This window comes from Mobula hypostoma, chromosome 24 (genome assembly GCF_963921235.1).
Source record: "Mobula hypostoma chromosome 24, sMobHyp1.1, whole genome shotgun sequence".
Classification (NCBI taxonomy): domain Eukaryota; kingdom Metazoa; phylum Chordata; class Chondrichthyes; order Myliobatiformes; family Myliobatidae; genus Mobula; species Mobula hypostoma.
The window spans coordinates 17,238,297-17,261,504 of record NC_086120.1 but is presented as its reverse complement, the minus strand read 5'-3'; the positions used below and the strand labels follow the sequence as shown (position 1 = coordinate 17,261,504).

Genomic DNA, 23,208 nt, shown 5'->3' with positions numbered 1-23,208 from the left:
AGCATGGGAAAGAAGATTCTCGCCATCTTCTCTATCTCTCCTCTTACAGCTACTGCTATTCAGACCCCCATCAATTTACTTCACTCCAGGGCCAGTAAGCTCAGCCTTTCTCCAACTAAAGCCTTCACTCTGATAACTTCCATCATCAAATAGGCAAAGCTAACATGGCTGGGCCAAGATAGTCAAGAGCACCTGATGAGAGATGAGCAATATAAACAGATGTGCAGTTCAAACCCATGGCAGATGAAACACTTCGATTTGTGGCCAGCAATAAATGTTTTACAAAGTTACATTCAGGCATCATGGTAAAGACAATCCTGGATCTGTAATGGATGTTGTATTTCAATCTTTTTTCCAAAAATGACATTACAAATCCCTTTTCAAAGACAAGAATTCTGACAGAAGAGCCACGTCTTACATTGCAGGATAAGGTTTAAAGCGGAAGAAAAGAAAAAAAAATGTTTTGCTAATTTTGGCTTTAATAACCCGCGGACTATAGGGAGAAAGACTTAGTGGTACAACTTGTAGAGTTGCTGCCTCAGAGAACCAGGTTCAATCCTAACTTTCATACATTTCCCTGTGACTATGAGAGTTTCCTCTTGGTGCTCTTTATAGGAATCCGTTAGTCTCATGAGACCATGTATTTGCACCTTGGAAGGTTTCCAGGGTGCAGGCCTGGGCAAGGTTGTATGGAAGACCGGCAGTTGCCCATGCTGCAAGTCTCCCCTCTCCACAGCACCAATGTTGTCCAAGGGAAGGGCATTAGAATCCATACAGCTTGGCACCGGTGTCGTCGCAGAGCAACGTGTGGTTAAGTGCCTTGCTGAAGGACACAACACACTGCCTCAGCCAAGGCTTGAACTAGCGACCTTCAGATTGCTAGACAAATGCCTTAACCACTTGGCCACATGTCAACACTTGGTGCTCTAGTTTTCTCACATATCCCAAAGACATGCTGGTTAGTAGGTTAATTAGCCACTACAAATTGTCTAATTTTAACTTTGTGCCTGACTACAATTAAGTGAACCATCAGTTTCAGTGTATTAAACACCCTTTCCTCCTGGCTTGAACTAAACATGTTTAGGAGATCAAGGGATGGGAGAAATCTTGAATAAGGGGAGAAAACCTATCTGTTAGAACACTGGAAGAGAAATCAACAAAAGACTTTTTTTAAAACCACATATACATAAAAAAAATCAGGAACTCTTCCCCAGCTCCTCTCATCAAAAGCAGTGGGTGCTGGGATTAAATTGTAGCATTTAACATGTGTCTAATCAATCTTTGCCTTGTGTGAGAACATCACAAAATGAAAATCTATGGGACGTAAATAGACTTTTAGGTTAAGTTCATCTTTAATCTAATTAAATAGTGAATGAAGCTGAGATGCTGAAAGTCATGCTTTCTGTTAGTGATTAAACCTTTTAAATCTTTACGAGATAAGTGCTAACTCTGTTGAAAGAAAAATTATATTTGAGCAGTTATGTTGCTGAAAAAATGTACTGTTCAATTTTGCAGTCATATAATACCAAGTCTCTAATTATAGCTCTGCCTCAGTCTTCTCCTTTTAAGATGCTTCAGCTCTTTTGATAAATATTGGTCAACTGCCCTACTGGCTCCTTAAATGGCCAGTGCCTGGTTGTTTCCTATTATTACTGTGAGAACACTTGGGATGTTTAACTGTGAAAAAAGCCACATGATCTTATTGTGACCTCATTTAAATTTAGGAGATAAATTGCAAGGCCATAACACCCATCATGGAAACTGGCCCGAAGAAGAATTGAGGGGTCACGTGGTGGTCCAAAGTAGTTGTCGTCCCAGAGGAGTGGCAGACAAGAGTATATTGTAGACCTCGGGCCTCTGCTTCTCCTCAGAGATCCACTTACTTACTAGTGGCCTTTCACTGTTACCAATGGAACAATACAGTTCCTATGCAAAATAGCAAACTAAATTTCCATTAATGTCCCAGGATTTAGGACTAGGAGTTTGACCACACATCTTCAGAACAAAGTGGATCTGTGCTGCTAAAAATTGAGTTACTTCAGGAGGAAAGCATTTTGAATACAATCCTGGCTGCCTTCAAACCCATCAGAAAATCCCATTTTTCAGTGCAAATTTCATTCTCTCTCGTGCTTTTCCTCTTGTGCAAAATGCCACCAAATTCAACTGCGATGCGATTTTTTTGATCTGCAATTTATCATCATCTGATAAATTGCAGACCATGTTTTACTGAACTTATTACTCTCAGAAACGGCTCTATTTAATGGGCCAACTTTCAACCTTTTGTTCTTGTTCAGAATCGTGAGTTCCTCTGATCTGAAACTCAAGCTCTTGTTTGTTTGTCTGTCTTGCCCTCAGAAGTGAGGATCACAGTGACTCAAATTTGCAGCTATTTTGGAGATGCCTGCTACATCCTGGAGCTTATTTCTCAATGCTGCATGAGTGAGACCCCTCCAACTCAATACCAAATGAGGGAACACCTTTCTTTCAGGAACCGTGCCCTTGCAATAACTGGAAATCGGAACAGTGGGGTTTTCCTGTATTGCAGACTTCCCCAAGTGCAGTAATTGAGGGACCTTGTCCATGGTTCTCTGACAACCTCTTGGTTCAAGACCTGTAGGGTCATCAATGATTCTTCACACCAGCAACTAGCCTTCTTGGGGCACCGTTCTTCACTAGCCTGCAGAAATCTCTCTGAACTCCAATGCAGACTTGCACCAGCCTCTCTAAGCACCCATTAACCTATTGGAAACATTCTCCTACAATGGCAAATGGTTGATTTTATAGCGGAGTGTCCCTTTCACACCTATTGTTTTGCATTGCAGTAACTGGAAAGTGGAACAGTGGAATAATCCAAAATGCACTGCAGGAACCTGATCAGGAAAATAACTTAAAAGAATGTAGGGAAAATGTTGGAAAATCAACAACAGCAGTGAGAGTGGAGTGACCTCCACTTGTGCAATTAATTATAAATGAATCATGGATTGCAATGAGAGTACAACTGAGTGAGTCTGAAGCTTCATGTTGCTGAAGTAGTAATCATGTCCTGCTAACAGTACTAGACAAGGAAAGGCAGATAAAGCACTCTATAAAGAACTTGAGGCAGACCTGAGTATCTGGAGGTACCTGAACAATTGCAATGAGACAGTGAAGAGTCCCAGAATGAGAGTAAATCACGTGTTCTCATTCACCTCCCTCTATTTATGGGACTGCTGGACAGATAAGCTGGGAATCACAACCCAACAGCCCCGTCTCAGATGACTCCATACACTTTTCTGGACAGCTTTAATCTCTAAAACAGATATTCCCTTTGTTTCTTAACTCTCTCTTCTCCTCTACAATTTAAAGCAAAATTGTTGTCTCACTTTTCCAATAACTGATAAAAGGCAATAACTGTGAAACATTACCTTTGTTTCACTCTCTCTAGACCCTACCTGATCTGCTAAGTATCTCCAGTATTCCCTCAATTTTCCCCCTTCCAAATTTCCAATTAAAAAAAAAATGCTTTTTGACATCCTCACAGTCCTTATTTAGTGCATAAGGAGAGATAGGGTCAAGCACAGTTCAATCCATTGCACTTGGGTGCAATTTACATTCCACATCTGGAATGACAATCACCACAGATTCTTTCTGCTGGCATTTCGGTTGACAATCATCCAGGTTCACGTCCGAGTCTCCAAGAACTTTTCCACTGGGGAAGGAGGCAGTTTGATCAGGACTTTTGAGGAAGATCATATGAAGTAGGCATCAAGAATATATTCACTCAGGTATCTTACTGGCTGATAAAGGTTATGATGCTTACTCTAGCTGATAAAGTTTGAATAAAAATCCTATGTTTGTAGCTCTGGGTATTTCCTCTGGAATTTTTGTGAATACAATGCTGCCATTTTTTTCCAACCTTCATCATCCTTCCAAAGTTATGCCACACCACCAAAGTTCTCAGTTTGTGTTATTCAGCATTTATTTTTTAAACCACAGATGTATTATAAAAATGTCTCAAAAGTCAGTTTCTTTCTTGAGCACATAGGATAAAATAATGCTTGTGTTTCCATATCAAGATAATTCTTCCCAATATTTGGAAGAACTGTACATAATTAAAATAGACATTAGTTATTGATTCAGTGGACCAAACTTTTGAAATGTAAATGGTTGAAATCAGCCCTTTGTTGTCCCAGTCCCAGTGGATTGAGTTTCCTGAAGTACTCTTATTTCCAGCACGGTGCTGGAGGTAGTCTTTCAGACCATCTTTCCTCTGCCGTGATTTATTCGCAGCCTGCCTTGTGTGGAGTGGGCCAGCGAATTACTGGTCTCCCTTTTGTTCTTGCTCTTCAGAAGAATGGCAATGGGTTATTCCAGCCCTCATGTAGATGGCAAAGGGCACCTACTCAGTGAGAATGTCTATACTGGTTGCTGTTTTCCATGTGTCCCGGAGGACTTCAAATGAAATCAGGTACTCAATGTGGAGGAATTATGGATACAGACCCACAACTCACTCCATAATGCATTTCAGATTCCAAAGAGTTCTTTACAAGAATGCAATCAGGAAAGATAAAGGTTAAAATAATTCCAATTCAAAGGTGAATCTTCTTTTGAAACAATATTACCCACAGCAATAATTTCAGTTGGATTCATAACACAGCCTGAGCAGCTATCACTCCCCTTGTAATGACCAATCATTTTTGATAATGCACTTTCAGCAACGCACAAGTCAGTGGCTCAATTCTGCTTCCTTACTTGGCAAAGGATTTGTGGTCTCATCCACTGCTAGCAGATCAGCAATATCCCCTGGGCTTAGATAGTGTGATTGTGACCTCTGCATTACCACTTGGCTGGTTTCAAGTGTGGAAAAGAAACCAAGAGTAGTGCTGAGAGGCTATTCAATTACGTGGCCATCACAGATTAGACCGAACCTGTCACAAATGATCCTCATGTGGCTTCTACATCTGGCCCACTGGCTGTGATCAACAGTATGGTCTCTGGTTCATATTTATTCCTCCGGAGAGTCAGCAAGAGCAAATCTGCTGCAGTTCAATAGAGCAGTAACTGGAAAAAACCTGTTAGGGTGTAGTTCCGTTTATTATCTCATGACCTAGTTATTTTCAGTGCCAGCAGCTAAAGTGTGGATGAGGGATTGACGGAATTTGCAATTTTTTAAAAAACATGACCAACAATACAAACAATTAAAGCACAGATGAAATAGAAATAAAGACTTAAAACCACATAGAAGATACTTCACATTAAGATAGATACCAGTCCTTTAGTTTGAAAGCCAATACAGTATAACACACTTCACAAAGACACACATTTTGGATTTAGAATAGCTCACAGTGCGGAAAGCAGATGGCAATCACACATAAACAGAACCAGAAACTTGGTGGTCTCAAATCCCAAGGAAATCCCACTGAGCCACTTAGAGCATTGCACTTCAACAAATATATATGGTATATAATCATTTGACATTACTGATAAAAAATAAAGCTGACAAGTCCATTTTGAGTTCAGCCCATTTTGTGGCTCTAGGCTAAACGTTCCAAATCAGTGTTTTTATAAGCTCAAGGCCAAGTCATTGCAGTTGTAGAATGATTCTAATGGTTTATGGTGGATTAAAGTTATTAATGGACTTGCTTTACATTCACTCTTCCTTCTCAAACCCACTCCTCCACCAAGTTTCCATCTTTCTTTCTCAAAGGCTGAAGACATCCCAATGTTCTATATCTCACTCAAACACAGATGCAATGAGTGTATCTTGTGCTAATGGTTATAGGGGCAGCGTTGTTGAGTCTGAACTTGCCTTCACGACTTTTGCCTGGTGTCCCATGTTTCATATCCTGTCCTACCATAACCCAGATTAAACCCCTATTACCAGATACCCCAATGGCAAAGGTCAGCTGGGCTTTGAAGTTAGAATAGGAACCCTATACAATTTAGCAGACTCTCAGATGGGTGAATTAGATGGCAAGACTTATTCGGTGTTTGTGAAAAGTAGCATCATTAATTATCTAGGAAAAGGCTTTGGATTCAATCTGGACGTTTCAAGGAACAATGTCCATACCTTTAAGTGAGTATTATTCTGTCACTAGGCTTGGGTGGACATGACTTACAGTACAATGCCTTGACATTAAGTGACTGCCCACAGTAAAATATTTCACCATTAAATCCTGGCAGATTAATCTACCAGAGGTGGGAAAGGCATCTCACCAAAACAATTTATTTCCGCCCCCCCCCATTCCCACACCCCCCCTCCACCCTCCCTGCCAGCAAAGTCCTCTCTCTCTCTCTCTCAGTAAACCCACTCAGTCATTCTTGGAAATGCAGCAATCAAATGCTTTCGTCTTCCAACATTTTGTTAATCCCTTCACAAAGCTTCTGCACGTGTGTGCGGTAGGGCTCCGTGGGACCATACAATGTTGCTAGAAACTCACAGTCTGCAAAGTGGTTGAAGATGTGGTTGACACGCCCGTGGGACTTGGATGTCAGGTGTCGGTTGATGGCTTGGTGCAGCAACTCCCTGCACTCGTTCAAGATGCCTGCCAGAACCCGCCTGTCAAAGGTGAAGTCAATCTGGTAGAAACTGACGGCTGTCATGGCTAACTGGTGGACTTTCTTGCGGAACTTCTCCACCAGCACCAACTCCTCTGCATTGAACTGGTTGTTCCTATAGAGAACCCCAAGTTTTATCACCACCTTGATCAGGTTTTTGATGACCTTCTGGGCTTCCTTCTTGTTTTTAGTATATTCCTTGGTCACTTGATAGAGTTCATCCAAGACGTCACTGCTTGTGTCATCGATGAAGATATTGGCCACGCTTTTGTTGGCCATTTTCCCCAGCAGTTTCTTCTGTGCCTGCATGGCTAGGCTTTTGGTGTTGAAGACATCCATTGTCTCTGGAGAAAACAAAGAAAAACAATTTCACATTAGAGAACATCACCAAGCCCAGTTGCTCTTGAAAATATGCTGGTTATCATTTTGTGGATGCTATCACCTTTGAGATTCTTCTGTTAACGGTCACAATCATTGTTAACAACCATTCAAACATTACGAGTACAACAGTAAAGGTGGATCCCAAAGCACTTGGATACTGACCAGCAAGGACAATGACTAGTTTTCTTTTTCTTGATTCCACCTCTGTACCACAGAGCAAATAAATGCTGTCCAAAATCTCTTGGTCTTTTTTTCGAAAGTTTTGAGACTCGATTGATTGTCTGCTTTGAGTTCTTGCTTTTATCAAGTGAGCCCAGGTAAGGAAAGTGGAAATAGAAGAACAAAACCAATTGTTGTACATTAAATTAATAGCAGGTTCTTCATCAGAGCATCCCAGTTACAAGCAGAATCGGAAGCATCTATGGAAAAAGAGTACAGTCGATGTTTCTGGCTGAGACCCTTCAGCAGGACTGGAGAGGGGAAAAAAAGGTGAGGAGTAGAGTTAAAAGGTGGGAGAGGAGATGGAGAAGCACAAGGTGTAAGGTGAAATCAGGAGGGCAAGGGGTGAAGTAAAGAGCTGGGAAGTTGATCCGGCATTTTGTGTGTGTTGCTTGGATCTCCAGCATCTGCAGATTTTCTCTTATTTGTGACAAGTAGAATTGGTATCAGTTACAGACCCAGCCATTCTCCTCATGGACTGTTTCAATGCCAGAACTGTTAGATATGTTTCCATCAGTTCTTGAGTATGTTGCACAGATGGTGCACAGCACATACCAAAATAGTTTAACTTCGGAGGCCACTCCCAACCCCAGATGATTCGTGGCATGTATCTGATGTCTTCCGATGAAGCAGGGAATAACCCAGAGATTGAACACTACACTGAGAGTTACTGGGCAAGTGACTTGGTATTTGAGTGCACAGGCAAAAACCCTGCAGTTCCCTGTAGTTAATTGGCTGTGATTCAGAGATTGCACTTCACAGGACTACCTATCTGTATTGATAAAATGTCAGGAAATTACCTGGATCTATTGCAAAGATCACTAGTAACACAAAAGAGGAAAAAGTCTACTACAATGTGTTTTCCTAAAGTGCATGAGTTGGCTGGCGTAGTGGCAGCAGCGCTGGACTTCGGGGCGAGAGGTCCCGAGTTCCCTTGCATGCTCTCCAAAAATGCTGGGTTCAGAGCTGGTGATCTTTTAAAAATAAAACTCACCCGGCAGAAGGCAACGGCAAACCACTGCATGATTTCCCAATACATCAGAGCGGCGTGGAAGGAAAACATCTGCTAACTAGAAATTCCAGATGCGACATACCGATGACGATGAAAATGCACCCCCAAATACAATTTCTACTCTACTTCTATGTCAACTTGCATTAAAGATTTAGGGTTTTCAAATCCAGATGACCTTCTATGCACTTACCAATGTAGGAACAACATCTCCTTGTCCCTCTGGTGCCCCGAGCAACCTAATGTGGGATCTCTCAAAGCTCCACTGGGGAAAGTGTCAATAATTTGTATGGACCATTTAGTCCAAGGTTGCGCACCAGCAGATCTCAGCTGGGATAACAGTGGGTCCCGACAGGATAGCTCAATAACTGGGTGATGGAGAGAGAACAGAGGGAAAACCCAATACCTGCTTCAGTTCAAAATTCACTAACAGGAAATATGAATTTTTCAGACCAAAAAAAACAGTAACTGCTGGAAAACAAATAGAAGCAGCAAGTTAGTATTTCAACAACTCGCTTTAACAGATGTACTGTTGTAAGTATCCTGACTTACATCATGGCCTAGTAGTGTCAAAAGTTAAGAGGAGAAGGCAGGAGAATGGGGTTGACAGGGTTAATAAATTAGCCATGGTAGAATGGCAGAGCAAGCTTGATGGTCTGAATGACATAATTCTGCTCTTTTGATCATGGTCTTATAGTACAGCAATTCAAATTTATATGACCATAAGAAGCTACAGGGAGTAGTGGGACTAAGCCCAATGCACGACTGGTGCATCCCTCCTGCCATCGGAATTATCTACATCAGACTTATTCCTCAAGAAGGCAGCAGCTATCCCCTCCATCTGGGCCATGCTATCTTTTTCTAGCCACCATCAAACAGGAATATAGAAGCCTGAAGTCCCATATCATCAGGTTCAAAAACAGGTACTGCTCTTCAATCTCGCAAACAACAGGAATTCTGCAGATGCTGGAAATTCAAGTAACACACATCAAAGTTGCTGGTGAACGCAGCAGGCCAGGCAGCATCTCTGAGAAGAGGTACAGTCGGCGTTTCAGGCCGAGACCCTTCGTCAGGACTAACTGAAGGAAGAGTTGCCGACTGCACTTCTTCCCAGAGATGCTGCCTGGCCTGCTGCGTTCACCAGCAACTTTGATGTGTACTGCTCTTCAATCTGCACAACCTTACTCACTACCTCACGATAGCACTTTGCACCACAACGGACATTTTTTGTTCTGTTTTAGTTTGCTTTCTTGTACAACTTACGTTTAAGTTTTACTTCAATCGTGGAGTTTGCATCCCTGCTGCTGTGCACCTGTGATGCTGCAGCAAGTTTAACATTGCACCTGTGCATATGTGTACTTGAGCATGTGACAATAGACTTTGAAACTATGTGTGTTAATAAAATGAAAGCACTTATGTCTAATGCAGAAAATCATGGGTTTATCTCCCACTCAGAGACCTGTCACTCCAGTGCCAAGGTAGGGATGTGAATGCAGGTGATGCTGTGTCTTTCTTTCAGAGAACAGCTTCTCTGGGGTCCTGGCCAATATTGATCACCATGGCTTTGCTATTCAGGGGATCTGCGTGGCAAAGTCCTGCATGCAGCTCCACATGCAAGGTAAACTGCTTCATTGGCTTTGCAGCAGTCATTCTTGGAAATGCAGCAACCAAATGCTTCCGTCTTCCAACATTTCGTTAATCCCTTCACAACGCTTCTGCACGTGTGCGCGGTAGGGCTCCGTGAGACCATACAATGTTGCTGGAAACTCACAGTCTGCAAAGTGCACGATATTAATACAAGTTTGTGATTGTGTTCTTCCCTCTGCTACATTTGGGTAATTGCACTGAGTAATTGAACTCATACGTGCATCTTTTTTGGGTGAAAATTCCACTCAGCTCTTTGCTTCTCATTAGATAGCACTAGCAATATTTTTTTAAGCCTATTAGAACCACCAAGAACTTGACCCGGGCCTGGGCACCTATCATGAAACATATCAGCATGTCTGAAGTTCCTCGGATGAAAGACAAGCGACAAATGCCACCAGCCGGTGCAAGAAACCTACTTCTTTTTCTACTGACTGAAATGGAACGTCATAGCACACCCAGCCACCTGCATTTATAACTCAGCTAACTGATGAACAAACCTGGCATGGCAATATAGTGCAAGGGATCTCTATTGTTCAAAGTTCAAAATAAATTTACTAGTGAAGTACACATATGTTACTATATACTACCTTGAGATTCATTTTCTTGCAGGCATTTACAGGGGAAAAAAGAAATACTATCTCCATTACAGTAGATTTGATTACTATGATTTAATTGTTATGAACACATAATGACTATAATCACAAGATTTGTGGCTCATCTTGATCCCAAAAGAACCTTCTGGATCAAAACATCTCCAGATCCACCCTCACTTAATTAAGCAGTAAAATTACAGGCAGCATACACTGTGTATTAAAAGCAAACTCCAATTTCAGCAAAAGTGTGAAGGCAGGACCATGATGTAATGTAGTGCAATGAACATCTTCATTCCATGGCACATCACTCTCAGCAACCTGTTAACAATCTGTCCTCACCCAGTATTAAATGATTTCAACATTCACTGTTTGCTACTCCTCAAAATCAAGGGAAAGGATTTAAAATCACCAATGATACATCATTGAGCATCTGCACACCTGAATACCTCCTTGGCTTATTGATATTTATTCTGCATTTTATGCTCGCACTTCTGTAGAACAGGAATTTTTGCAGGTAAAGCAGGATGCCAGAGAGCACATCACAACTCTGCTCACCGCTCACTCTAGCAATTCCAAAATAAGCCCAGTCCTGAACTCCGCATGTAAGTTGACAGCTGCACTTAACAATTCTTCTCTACCCTTCTACTTGAACTCTTCTGAACTTTGCCTTAATTTGAATGTTTCTCTATTATAACTATCAATACATTCTTTGGCTACCTTGATGCCTTGCCAAGAACTTGCTGACAATTCCAAATCAATTCCTAGGCTTAGTTCAGCAGTTACAAGAACAGTTCTGATTAAAAGACGTGAGCATTTAAATCAGTTTTTTTGCAACATGGATACTCACTGATCTGATGCTCGTCTTCAGGATTTTGTTTCAAAGTATTCACTGACAGCATTGTCAATGGGTTGGAAGCCATATGGAACATTTGACTTACAGCAAACTTGATTGTACATTAAACAAAGTCAATTTACTCAGTAAACAGAGTCAATTTACTCAGTAAACATTTTGAGAGCAGAAGAGGTAGAAACAAGAGGAGCATCGCCCAGTAAAATCAGGATAAATTCTCAGCAAATGTAACAGATGGAGGTTAGCTAGTTATAAACTATGTGCATTAACTCCTTTTCACCTAGTGCAGGCGTCAGGTGATCAAAGGGAATTACCCAATTATCTCCAGACCATCTATTGTCACTTTATGTAGCCAGTTTCTTAGATTTTGAGCACCTGATATTCTTTGGATTTTCATAATAAAATATACTAGTGTCCAAAATTTAATAATTAATTGCCCCATGATTGGATCTTTCCCCTACATCTCTTCCTTTGCCCCCTTACAGCCCCAACCCCTTCCAAGCTAATTATTTCTAATATCTGCAACGACTTTTTATAGAGATCACTGATTGCCTTGCAGGTTTTAGTTGTTATTCACTGAATATATGCAAAGTGTTGTCAAAGATGTTAATGGGATTCTAGGCTCAAAGAACAAAAAATAAGTGGAAATGCTGGTTAGGCTTGATCTGGAATCTGGGGTGTGTCTTAGGAACAACTTTCTGGCTTTGGGACAGACCTGGAAAGGATCACTAGTATGTTCCTTGCTACACTGGGAAAATACCTTTCTCGTGTCCAGGTAACATGACCAGGAACTTTAAAGTAGTGAAAGGACCTGTAGAGTAGTTAGAAAATAATACTAATTTGCAGAGGAGGAATACAGACAAATGCATCACTTAACGTATACTATTTTAAAGCAAGTACAGGGAAAAAGTCAAAGGATTACATCAAGAGTAGTCTGTCTGTTTAAAAAGGAAATAGTAGCCTGGAAAGCAAAGTTATTTCGGGATAGAGAATGCCAGGAAATTGGGATTGGAAAGTAAGAGTGCTGCCTTATTGGTGGATCAGACTGAAGGGCAGGAGGGGCCAGTTCCTGTTCAGACACAAAAGAAGTGGGTTGTCAAGGTGTCGCAGGGGGATGAGAAAAGAAGATGTGATGCTAAGAATAACTCGTAGTATGGCCAAGCGTGAGTAAGAAATTACAGTAGCTAGTGAAAAATGTAGTTCAGTGGCTTTTGCAATTTTCCGGTGGAAAAATAATCACTGTGGAAATGTGATAGTCAGCTCAGACCCACACTTCAAACCGAAAATGCCCCAAGCCCATGCATTCTGATTTTGGTCATCCTTCTCCAGCCCCAATAAAATGCATTTAGAACTTTTTAAATCAACTCCTCTGCAGTTTGGGAGAATACGTAGAACAATGTAGCACAGGAAGATGCCCTTCAGCCTTAAACATCTGCACTGAACCCAATGCTGAATTAAACTAAATCTTCTCTGCCTGTACATGATCCACATCAGCATCCCACCCTGGTTTCCTACATATTCATGTGTCTATCAAATAGCCTCTTAAACACCACTATTCCATTTCAGGCACCTATTAAATGTTCCTAATGGTGGGCAACTCAAAGACTCAGCCCGGAGGATCTATTTCTACTGACAGGAGAAGGGGCAAAGGTGGGCTACTGGCGCCTTAGAACCAGTTGTTTTGGGCAGATGAGGCTCATCAGTCATGGTTGGCAGCTCATCTAGGAGAAGGAAATCTCGGATCTCAAAGCTCCGCTGCCTTGCAGCCGTACCCACTCGGGGTAAAGATCCAGAGTTGAAGGCTCTGAGGCAGTCCACCGTTGAGTTCAACACTGACTGGCAACTCCTGCGACGCTGCTGATGCCAAACTGTATCGACTTCTGCCGTTCCTTTGGGTTCATCAGAAGCGGGGAGAGAGAAAGCTTGCTGCATGGGCCACAGCTTGTTCTCCATATTGTATTGCCCTGGTTTGCGTATCTACACAGCTATAGGACACAACATCCATGGTCGACCCTCAGTCAGGCCTCAGTTAGTATCAAGATCATTTATATACTGTATATCACAAACAGTGCTTTTACATCATTAATTCACATATTTGGGGAAGTTTATCCAAAGCCAAGTTCCAGTGTTGGGATACTTGGGTTTCTGACCTATCTGCACTACTACAAACCTCTTAGAATGCCTAACAAATTGAGGGAAAGCCTTCAGCCCAACAAGCTGCCAAATGGCATCTATTCGGGACTTATCGTGAAGATGGCGCTGTTGGGACACAGTGACGCTTTGCTGCCTATAAACAAATCTACTAACTACTCCATTCATCACACTTTTTCTGGACAATGATCAGTACAATCAATAGCCTGCAACTTCCCTATCAGAAACGTGCTTCTGAACTGCCTGTACCAGCTGGCATGGTTTGCGATGTTCTGGGGGATTTGGTGAGCTGGAGGCTTGAAGGTGTAGCGTGCTTGCAGCGAGGTGCTGGTTACGGGCAGAATCGCGGCAGCGTGGCCTGGGCCCCAGGAGCGAGGAACGAGCCGATGTTTGGCCAATTAAAGCGCAGTGCCAGATTTAAAAGCTCGGGTGTCAAGCCCAGGCCGATGTTCAGTTTGCCGTTTTGTGAGAATTACTTTTCTCTGTGCTGAACTGAGGCTGTGGACTGCAACTAACGGCTCCTGGACTGGCTGCTGTGAAGCATTGGCTTCGTGACTGTGGAGTCACTTTCATGAAATTTAGTTCTGAGTGTCATTTGTTTACATTTTATTGTTTGCACTATTTCTTCTTTTATTTGCACATCGGGTGTTTGATGGTCTTTTTCAAAATAGGTTTTATTGGATTAGTTCGTTTTTGTAGTTGCCTGTGTGACGAGAATACACATAAAAATTAAGATGTTTGCTGGCCTGGGTTAGCATCAGTGGCATCAGCAGTTGGTCTGCCACCTGCCCTCAGGGGAAGGAGAGATAAGGAACAATGGAGCAGCGTTTGGAGATGTGTAATGAAGGGACGTGGGAGAGAGAGCTGTCTGGAGCGGCTCCCCCCTTTGAACCTTGAACTGTTTGAAGTGATGGACAGGCGATACCCCAGCAGGGGGATAAAAAGGGACCAGTTCGCTAAGACACACACACGCCACCCGAGGTAACGAGACCCTGGAAGCGGTGCGCCTCTCACGAGTGGGTGAGAAGTACCAGACAACGCCCGGGGTGGAAAGGTACGATCAGCGGGAACCCGGTGTGTGTCCGCCCTTGCCTGGGTGCCGGGTTCACTGCAGAGGATCGACCGCATCTGGAGGAGGGGTCACAGTCGGTGACCTCAGGTGACATCACCAAGGACCCACCCAAAAGCTGCTTGTGAGCCATCTCGCCGGTCTGTGAGTGAAGCAGTGTCTGAATGATCAGTTGTTCCTGTTCTATCTCTCTCTTCCCCCCCACGTTGTCCATCGCCAGGGCAACAATTACTGCGAACTGAACTTTGAGTCACTTTGAAATTTGGTCATTTACCCCTAGACAACGATAGAGCTTGATTGATGCTGTTATCTTAATTCTGTGCACATGAGTGGTTATCACTGTTGAACTGTTGCATTTATTATCCTTTCGATTACTGTGTTGCTTGTTTCTTTAATAAAACTTTCTTAGTTCTAGTACTCCAGACTCCAACTGAGTGATCCATTTCTGCTGGTTTGGCAACCCAGTTACGGGGTACGTAACACCTGCAAGATGACTAATTTCAAGGTGGGGTCCAACGGTATCCCACCACCAAGCACATCTTTTCCTCCCCGCCAACTTTCTGCAGGGATCACTCCCTATGCAACTCCCTTGCCCATTTGTTCCTCCCCATTGATCTCCCTCCTGGAACTTATCCTTGCAAGCAGAACAAGTGCTACACCTCCTTCCTCACTACCATTCAGGGCCCCAAACAGCCCTTCCAGGCGAGCTGACACTTCACCTGTGAGTCTGTTGGGGTCATACACTGTGTCCGGTGCGTCCTCCTCTATACTGGTGAGACCCAACGTAGACTGGGAGACCACTTTACTGAGCACCTACGCTCCATCCGCCAGAAAAAGAGGGATCTCCCAGTGGCCACCCATTTTAATTCCACTTCCCATTCCCAATCCGACATGTCAGTCCATGGTCTCCTCAACTGCCACAATGAGGCCACAGTCTGGTTGGAGGAGCAAGACCTTATGTTCCGTCTGGAACATAGGGTGGCGTGAACGTCAATTTCTTGAACTTCTGGTAATGGCACCCCCCTCCCTCACCATTCCTATTTCCCTCACTCATCTTCTCTCCTCACCCGCCCATCACCTCCCTCAGGTGCTCCTCCCCATTCCCTTTCTTCCACGGCATTCTGTCCTCTCCTGTCAGATTCTCCTTTCTCCAACCCTTCTCTCTTTCCCCTCCTCCTGGATTCGCCCATCACCTACTAACTTGTATTTCTTCCTCCCCTCCCCCCATCTTCTTACTCTGACCTCCTCTTTTTCCTCCAGTTCTGAAGAAGGATCTCAGCACAAAACATCGACTGTTTAAGTAAAGGCATCTGTTAGTCTCGCGAGACCATGGATCTGCGCCTGGAAAGTCTTCACTCTCCAGGGCGCAGGCCAGGGCAAGGTTGTATGGAAGACCAGCAGTTGCCCATGCTGGAAGTCTCCCCTCTCCACAACACTAATGTTGTCCAGGGGAAGGGCAATAGGACCCATACAGCTTGGCACCAGTGTCGTCGCAGAGCAATGTACTCAAGGACACAACATGTTCCCTTGGCTGGGGCTTGAACTCACGACCTTCAGGTAGCTAGTCCAATGCCTTAACCACTTGGCCACGTGCTCACTGCTGTTTACTCCTTTCCATAGATATTGCCCGGCCTGCTGAGTTCCTCCAGCATTTTGTGTGTGTTGCTTGAATTTCAAGGTGGTATACAGTATTCATAATTAGATAATAAATGTACTTTGAACTTCGTAATTCATAAGTCAAGTACCTGATTATCTCTAATCAAGCAAAATTCAAGAAGGAAATGAGAGTTGTGTACAGTGTAGTCATCATCAGACTGAAAGGCAGCAGAGGACTGAGAGGCTAAAGGACTCACTCCTGTTCCCAGTGTAACAGAGGCTTAGATTTTGCTGGCAAATGCCTGCAGATTTGCATCTACTCAGAATTCCGAGTCATTCCAAGCCTCTTGACCCTTTCTGCCCAGTACGTCTACAGAACCATGAAGCACAACTAGTCAATGGTGCCCCCAAGCTAGTCCTTCTTATCCCCATTTCCTTCCAAATCTTTATACCTACCTAAATGTCTTTCAGATGGAATTGTACCTGCCCCCCGGCTGCTCTTTGTGCACATGCATGCCCTCTGCATGAAGAATTTGTCCTTCAGGTCCCTTATAAATCCTTCACCACTCATCGTAAACCTATGCCCTCTAGCTTTTAGTCCCCTACCGGGGAAAAAAAGACTGTGTGTGTTCAACCTAACTATGCCCCTCATGATTTTATAAAGGCACTGAGCATTGACTACCCATCCATACCAATTCACTTGGTCTGTAACCAACTGTGCCCTGGCGATTCTAGTGCTCCTTCTGATGCTTTTAAAATGCATTGAGAGAGAAATGTCTCGGCAGTCATGATTGAACCATCCTGTGGAGGAGAGTATTCTTCCTGAGAACTGCTGCTCACTCCTCACCTTCAGCATATGACATCCGGTTTTAGACAACTCTGTCATGAGGAGAAAACATTTGGTTGATTGGTTCTGCAATAATAACCTCATGCTGAACAGCTACAAAACGAGGGAGTTAATTGTTAACTTCAGGTAGTAGATATCAATAGATCGCGTGCCAGTTCTCATTGGTGGGTCAGAAATGAAGATAATTAGCAGCTTCAAATTTCTGGGTGTTAACGTCTTAGATTATTTATCCTGGCCCCAGCACATAAATGCAATCAGGAAAAAGTCAAGCCCGGGTCTATATTTTCTTATAGCTTAAGGTGACTTGGCACGTCACCAAATACACTAACAAATTTCTACAGATGCTCTGTTGAAAGTACCCTGACCGGACACATTATGGTTCAGTTCGGCAATTCCAATACACAAGAGGCAGAAGAAAGCTAAGCACCCCGCCACCGCCTCCCCCATCATTGACAGCATCTATAGGAGGTTCTGCTTGCAGAAGGTGGCATCTATTATTAAGGATCCCCACCATCCAGGTCATGCAGTCTTGCTCTTAGCATCAGGCCGAGGTACGGAAGTCTGAAATCCTGCAGCACCAGGTTCAGGAACAGCCATATCATTAGGGTCTTGAACTAACCTGCAAAACCCTAAATGCACTTCAGCAGTGGAAGGTTACAGACCACTTCCTGCACTACCATGGACACGTCTCTCATTGCACCTTGATCTGCCCTGATGTCTCGTTTTTACACTCTTTTTTACCCTCTTTCTTCACTGCCTTCTGTATAATTTATACACCATTGTGATGTGATACTGCAGCAGGCATGTTTCTCCATTGTGCATATTCCGTTCCGTACTGGCGCACATAACAAACTTGACTTAGAAATGTTTCATACAACCTACACTTCTTAATTTTGTAATCCAAAGCTGGCTGAAGTTCAGACCTGTCACTGGACTGTTGAGTACCTTCACTATCATGTGACTATAGGGTGACCGGGCATAAAGGTTAGAATAAGACTGAAATAATTTAAAACAATAAAATTGCAGGTACTGGAAATATGAAACCAAAATCAAAACCTCACACTCTGCAGGTCAGACAGCTTTGTTTCAGTTTGAAGACCGTTTGTCAGGACTGGGAAAAAAGTAAGATGAGGTGTTTCATTAATTAATTTTGTGGCTGTTTTAATGTTATTATTTTCATCAAATCTTAAATGCTGCTTTTAAAATATCTATTCAAACATATTGAGTGTGTACCTTTGTTCTTCTTAACTGTTTCCAAATGTTAAAAAATTTTGGCAGCTTTGACACGGGGCAGTACTGGGAGCAGGACTTTCCTGAAAGTGAAGGGTTTACAGGGGGGTTTCCTATGCAGGCTTTGCACAGACCCATCATGCAGACATCCCACCTCTCCCGGAACTTCCGGGAGTCTCCCGCATATTAATAGTGGCTCCCTGATGCCCGCAAATTATATACAATATCACGGAAATCAATTTTTTTGAGAGCGAGCGAGAGAAAAGCAAGAGAGAGCACAGGAGCGACTACGAGAGAGAGCGAGCGAGAGAGAGAGAGAGCGAGAAAGCGAGAGAGCGAGCGAGCGAGAGAGCGAGAGGAGAGCGCTTGAGAGCGCGCGAGCGACCACGAGAGAGAGAGAGCGCGACCAAGAGCGCACCATGGCAGAGTGTTCCAAAAAAAAATAAAATGTACGTCACCCCAGACTACACTAAAGTGTACCGCTGCCTAATAGGGGTTAAAGTACTGACCGTGTTGCTCGCTGCACTGTTTGCAACAGTGACTTTTCTATTGCCCATGGTGGGTTAAGACTGTAAAAGACATGTTGAGGTGAGTTTAACAGGTGTCATTCGATCATTAGCATAGCTAACGTTATTTAAACTAGCTGGCCAGCTGCTAAGGAGCTATTCTATTGCAGACATCCCACCTCTCCCGGAAGTCTCCCGCAAATTGATGGTGCTACCTCCCTGAAATGAGTTTTTGCAGGGTGGGATGTCTGCATCATGGCATCTCACTCCAGACCTCCAGGATGGTCTTAGCAGTAGGACTGGCCTTGTAGATCCAGAGCAGAGAGGTTCGAAGCAGTGAGTGTTGGGTCTGAATCTGTACCTTCAAGGTACAGGCCATTCACTTTACTGCATGCAGATCACTAAAGAGGAGATGCAAATATGTGGTAGTACAAATGCAATACTGTACAAAAGTCTTAGGTATGTATTATAGTTAGGATGCCCAAGACTGGGCACCTTCATTCAACAGATCATTCACCTTGTAAATCTGGCAGGAGCAAAGGATATTGGGAATGGTGAGGGTGGGTGGGGAGTGGGACAGATGCCAGAGAAGGAGTGCCAGGGGTAGGGTTGGCGCAGGTGCAGACGTACCCAGCCCTGAGACACCAGGCAAGGTCATTTGATTCCAAACAATTGGTTTATTGATCATTATAGAATGTCTCTCTGATGCTTCACGCTCCTGCCCATCTTCCCAACCACTATGCCCTTCTCCCACAATAGCGACACATATCCGAATCACTCACAGATGTCATGAAATTTGTTTTTTTTTGCAGCAGTACAGTGCAATACACAAAATTACTACAGTACTGTGCCAAAGTCTTAGGCACCCTAGCTATCTGTATGTGTGTCTCAGACTCCTGCACAGTACTGTAATGCAGGTGCAGGAGTAGGCAGTTCAGCCCCGTGAGTGTGCTCCACACCTCAGTACAGTCATGACTGATCCAAGTGTAATATAACTCCAATTTCCATCAACCTATTCAATCTACCTCTGTTTTAAAAATATTCACTGGGGAAGGGAATCCTCCTTCTGCAAAGACTGCAGACCCTCCTAAGAGGAAAAAAAAAGTTCACCCTCATATTAAAAAAAATACAATTGTCTGCCTACTTTTAGACTCTTCTGCAAGAGAAACCCACCCTTCCACATCCAAGACCCTTGGGACCCTATCAACGAGCAGATTTGTATTGTGTTTCCACTAATCCAGTCAAACAGTAAGCCACTTCATCGCATTCTCACTAGATGCACTTCTGTATTTTTAACATTCGATGAGCTAATGGGGGAGGCAATTTTAAGTACAATTCCCATCACCAAATGTTTTTAATTTCAACATTGCTTGGTGAAGCACTATTCTAGTGTTATTGTCACTCTCTAATGGCCTTTTGTCAGTCAATCTGGGTTCCATCTTCCTTAAACTACTAATAGCAGACCGCCCTTTCCTGGTTGGGAAATCTGAGAATAACTTTACTTTCCACTGGGCAAATCATCTGAGTGTACAGTGGTTGTCATGGACATGAGTGAATCACAAGCAGTATGCTCTTCAAGAGGCTACAGCTGAGAACAATCTCACTAACTATGGCACAAGCGTTATTGTTAAATTTAGAAAAGTACCTTTACAACTAAAACATGTAGTTGTGGAACTTCATTGAAACATTAGTTCCTGAGGGATCTTGCCAGGGCGGATGCTTCCTCCTGTGAGAAATCTAGAACTAGATCACTGTTTAAAATTAGAAGGTCATCCACTTAAATCAGATGAGACGTCTTTCTCCTGTCAATGCACTGAGTTTCTTTGGAACTCAGTTCCTTCGGGGATGGTGGAACCAAATCTTTGAATTCTTTTCTTTATGACAGAGAGATGGATATTAGATAGGAAAGGGGATGAAAAGTTACCCCAGCTAAATAAGAGTTTTGGTTACAATCAGATCAGATTAGTAAATGGAGGAGCAGGCTTGAGGTGATGAGTGACCTAATTCACAAGTTTACAAAAGTAATCATTGATTCTGGGAGAGAAGTGCTTTCTTACAAACAGAACTTCATCCTCAAAACTAATAACTTGCAAGACTTAGACCTCAAACCTCCTTCTGCAACTAACTCCTTGATTTCCTCACTTGCAGACTCTAGTCGGTTTGGATTGGAACAACATCTCCTCTACATTCTTCATTGGCACAGATACACTACACCACAAGGCTGTGTACTTTGCCCCCTGCTCTATTCATTTTATATTTATGACCGTCAGGGAAAGCACAGGTCCGATGCCATAATCAAGTTTGCTGACCACACTACTGTCACTGGCCAAATCAAATCAACATATAGGAGAGATTGGAAATCTGGCTGAATGGTGCCACAACAACAGCCTCTGTCAGCAAGACCAAGGAGATGATTATTGACTACAGGAGGAAGAAATCCAGCGTCCAAGAGCCAGTGCTCATTGGGGATCGGAGGAGAGTCAGTAACTTTAAATACCTGGGTGTTAACACATTAGAGCATTTGTCCAGGGACCAGCACATTAACGTCATTTCAAAAAAGGCACAGCAGTGTCTCTTTTTGAGAAGTTTGCACAGGATATAGCATGTCATCCAAAACTCTGACAAACTTCTATTGATGCGTAGTGGAGAGTATCCTGACTGGTTGCATCACAGCCTGGTATAGACATAAGAAAACCCAAGGACAGGAAAGCCTACCAAAAAAAAAACTGGTGGCTACAGCCCAGTCTGATACAGGAAAAGCCCTCTCCACCACAGAATACATCTAAAAGGAGCCCTGCCACAGGAGAGCTCCATCACCAAGAAGTCCACCATCCAGGCCAGGCACTCTTTTCACTGCTGCCATTGGGAAAGAGGTACAGGGGCTTATGGACTCACTTCCAAGGACTCGATAACTCATGATCTCAGTATTATTTATTTACTTGTTTGTTTATTATTATTGCTTGCTTCTTTTTTGTGTTTGCACAGTTACACATTTGTTGCTTCTCAGTCATTCTTTCCGTGTAGTTTCTCATTGACTCTATTGCACGATTTTGTTCTGCTGTGAATGCCTGCGAATTGGATGGTGACACATACACACTTTGAAAATAAACTTACTTTGAACTTCAAAGTGAATGTAGACTAAATCCAGAGACAAGGTACCCTGTTATGAGTAATTCTCATTCTCTCTTTAAAATCATTACTGCATTTGGTGTTTCGTTTACACCACTTTGTTTTAGAATAAACAGTGTACTGTCAATAAACCTTTGATTGTAAATGTCCCGTGAAACAACATTCAACTACCGGAGGTAATATCTGTTTACTGGCGCCGAGGGATCATAAGCTGGTAAAAGTAAGCAGCCAGTTGAATTAATCTGCCGCACCTTCGTGTTGGTGCTAGGACTGCTGAAACACTGCACCAGCCTGAGGAACGCTGGACTCTAAACTTGCAACAACAGCTCAGCGGGGAACAAGAAGCAACATGTCCCGCGCATTCTTTCCTGCCTGTAATGCAACACTCCACGTTGCATCTCTACTTTGCCACTTCATACACCTTAGCTTGGTTGGGAATAGCATCACTTCTGGGGTCAGCAGGACAAAGCTTGCAGAAGGCATATACCGATATTTGTAGGTTAATGTAATACTAAACATCCACTAGGCAACTCAAGATGTCATTTAAACAAGGATTTAAACACTGCACTGGTCTCCCTGATCAAACTAAAGTCTAAGGTGTCACTGGATATGGAGCAGGTGGTTCTCCTGACCAACGTTCCACTACCAAACAACATCATTCACCATTGCCCGTCTCAGGAATTTACCAGTGTAGGATTATAATTACATTCATCTAATAAGATACTGCACCTCTCACAATAATTCAATCTATTAAGCATTTTTGGACTGTATGTTTATCAGAGGCATTCTATAAACAGCCCATAGACGAGAGGCAATGTTTTGTGGTTGACATTCTTTGTATTTTAACACAATCTATATCCTTATAACTGCTATCTTGATATTGTGCAACACAGATGCAAGTAATTAAACAGAATTGCTGTTGCAAATGGTTCACTTTGAAATGAAAGGTTAAAAACATTTCTGGACAACCCCTTTGAAAACTGACAGCTCTGCAAAATCTGCTGTCCAGCAGAGCTCAGTTGAAAGTGAAATTTTATATCTAAAGTCGAGTTTTATTGAATTTCCTCCTCTCTCTTTTGCAGGAGTGCCTTTTTAGTGGCACTGTGACCAGAACTGTACACTGCGGTTCAAACTCTGGCCACTGCACCCTGATTGCCTGGTTCGACCACTGTGCAGGAAGTTATGGAGTGTAGAGCATGAGGAGGGAAGGTGGGAAGAGGGGTGGAGACTCTAACCTGAAGCAGGCCAGGTAGCGAAAGAACAAAAGAAAACCATAACCTTTCATCAGTTTCTAGGGAAGTTTGATCAACTTCCTTTAGGACTAGAGGTTTGTTTTAGTTTTGCCTTCCATTGCTGGAGTGTTTGTATAACAGAAACCAATGCAAACATCACCAAATCATTGCTTGCACAACGTAATTTAAGGCCTTGGTATTCATCGACTCAG

The 23,208-nt window shown here is 43.1% G+C and overlaps 1 protein-coding gene across 4 annotated transcripts in view; it reads right to left on the bottom strand.

The window, feature by feature from the left end:
• Window positions 1–6,229: 6,229 nt before the first annotated feature.
• LOC134337283 (tumor necrosis factor alpha-induced protein 8-like protein 1) overlaps window positions 6,230–23,208 on the bottom strand; it is a 65,838-nt gene continuing 48,859 nt past the window's right edge. For all 4 annotated transcript variants that reach the window (XM_063032156.1, XM_063032157.1, XM_063032155.1 and 1 more), the window contains exon 2: window positions 6,230–6,881. In XM_063032156.1, coding sequence (XP_062888226.1) covers window positions 6,316–6,876 — 561 coding nt within the window. In that variant the 5' untranslated portion in view covers window positions 6,877–6,881 and the 3' untranslated portion in view covers window positions 6,230–6,315. The remainder of the gene's footprint in view (window positions 6,882–23,208) is intronic.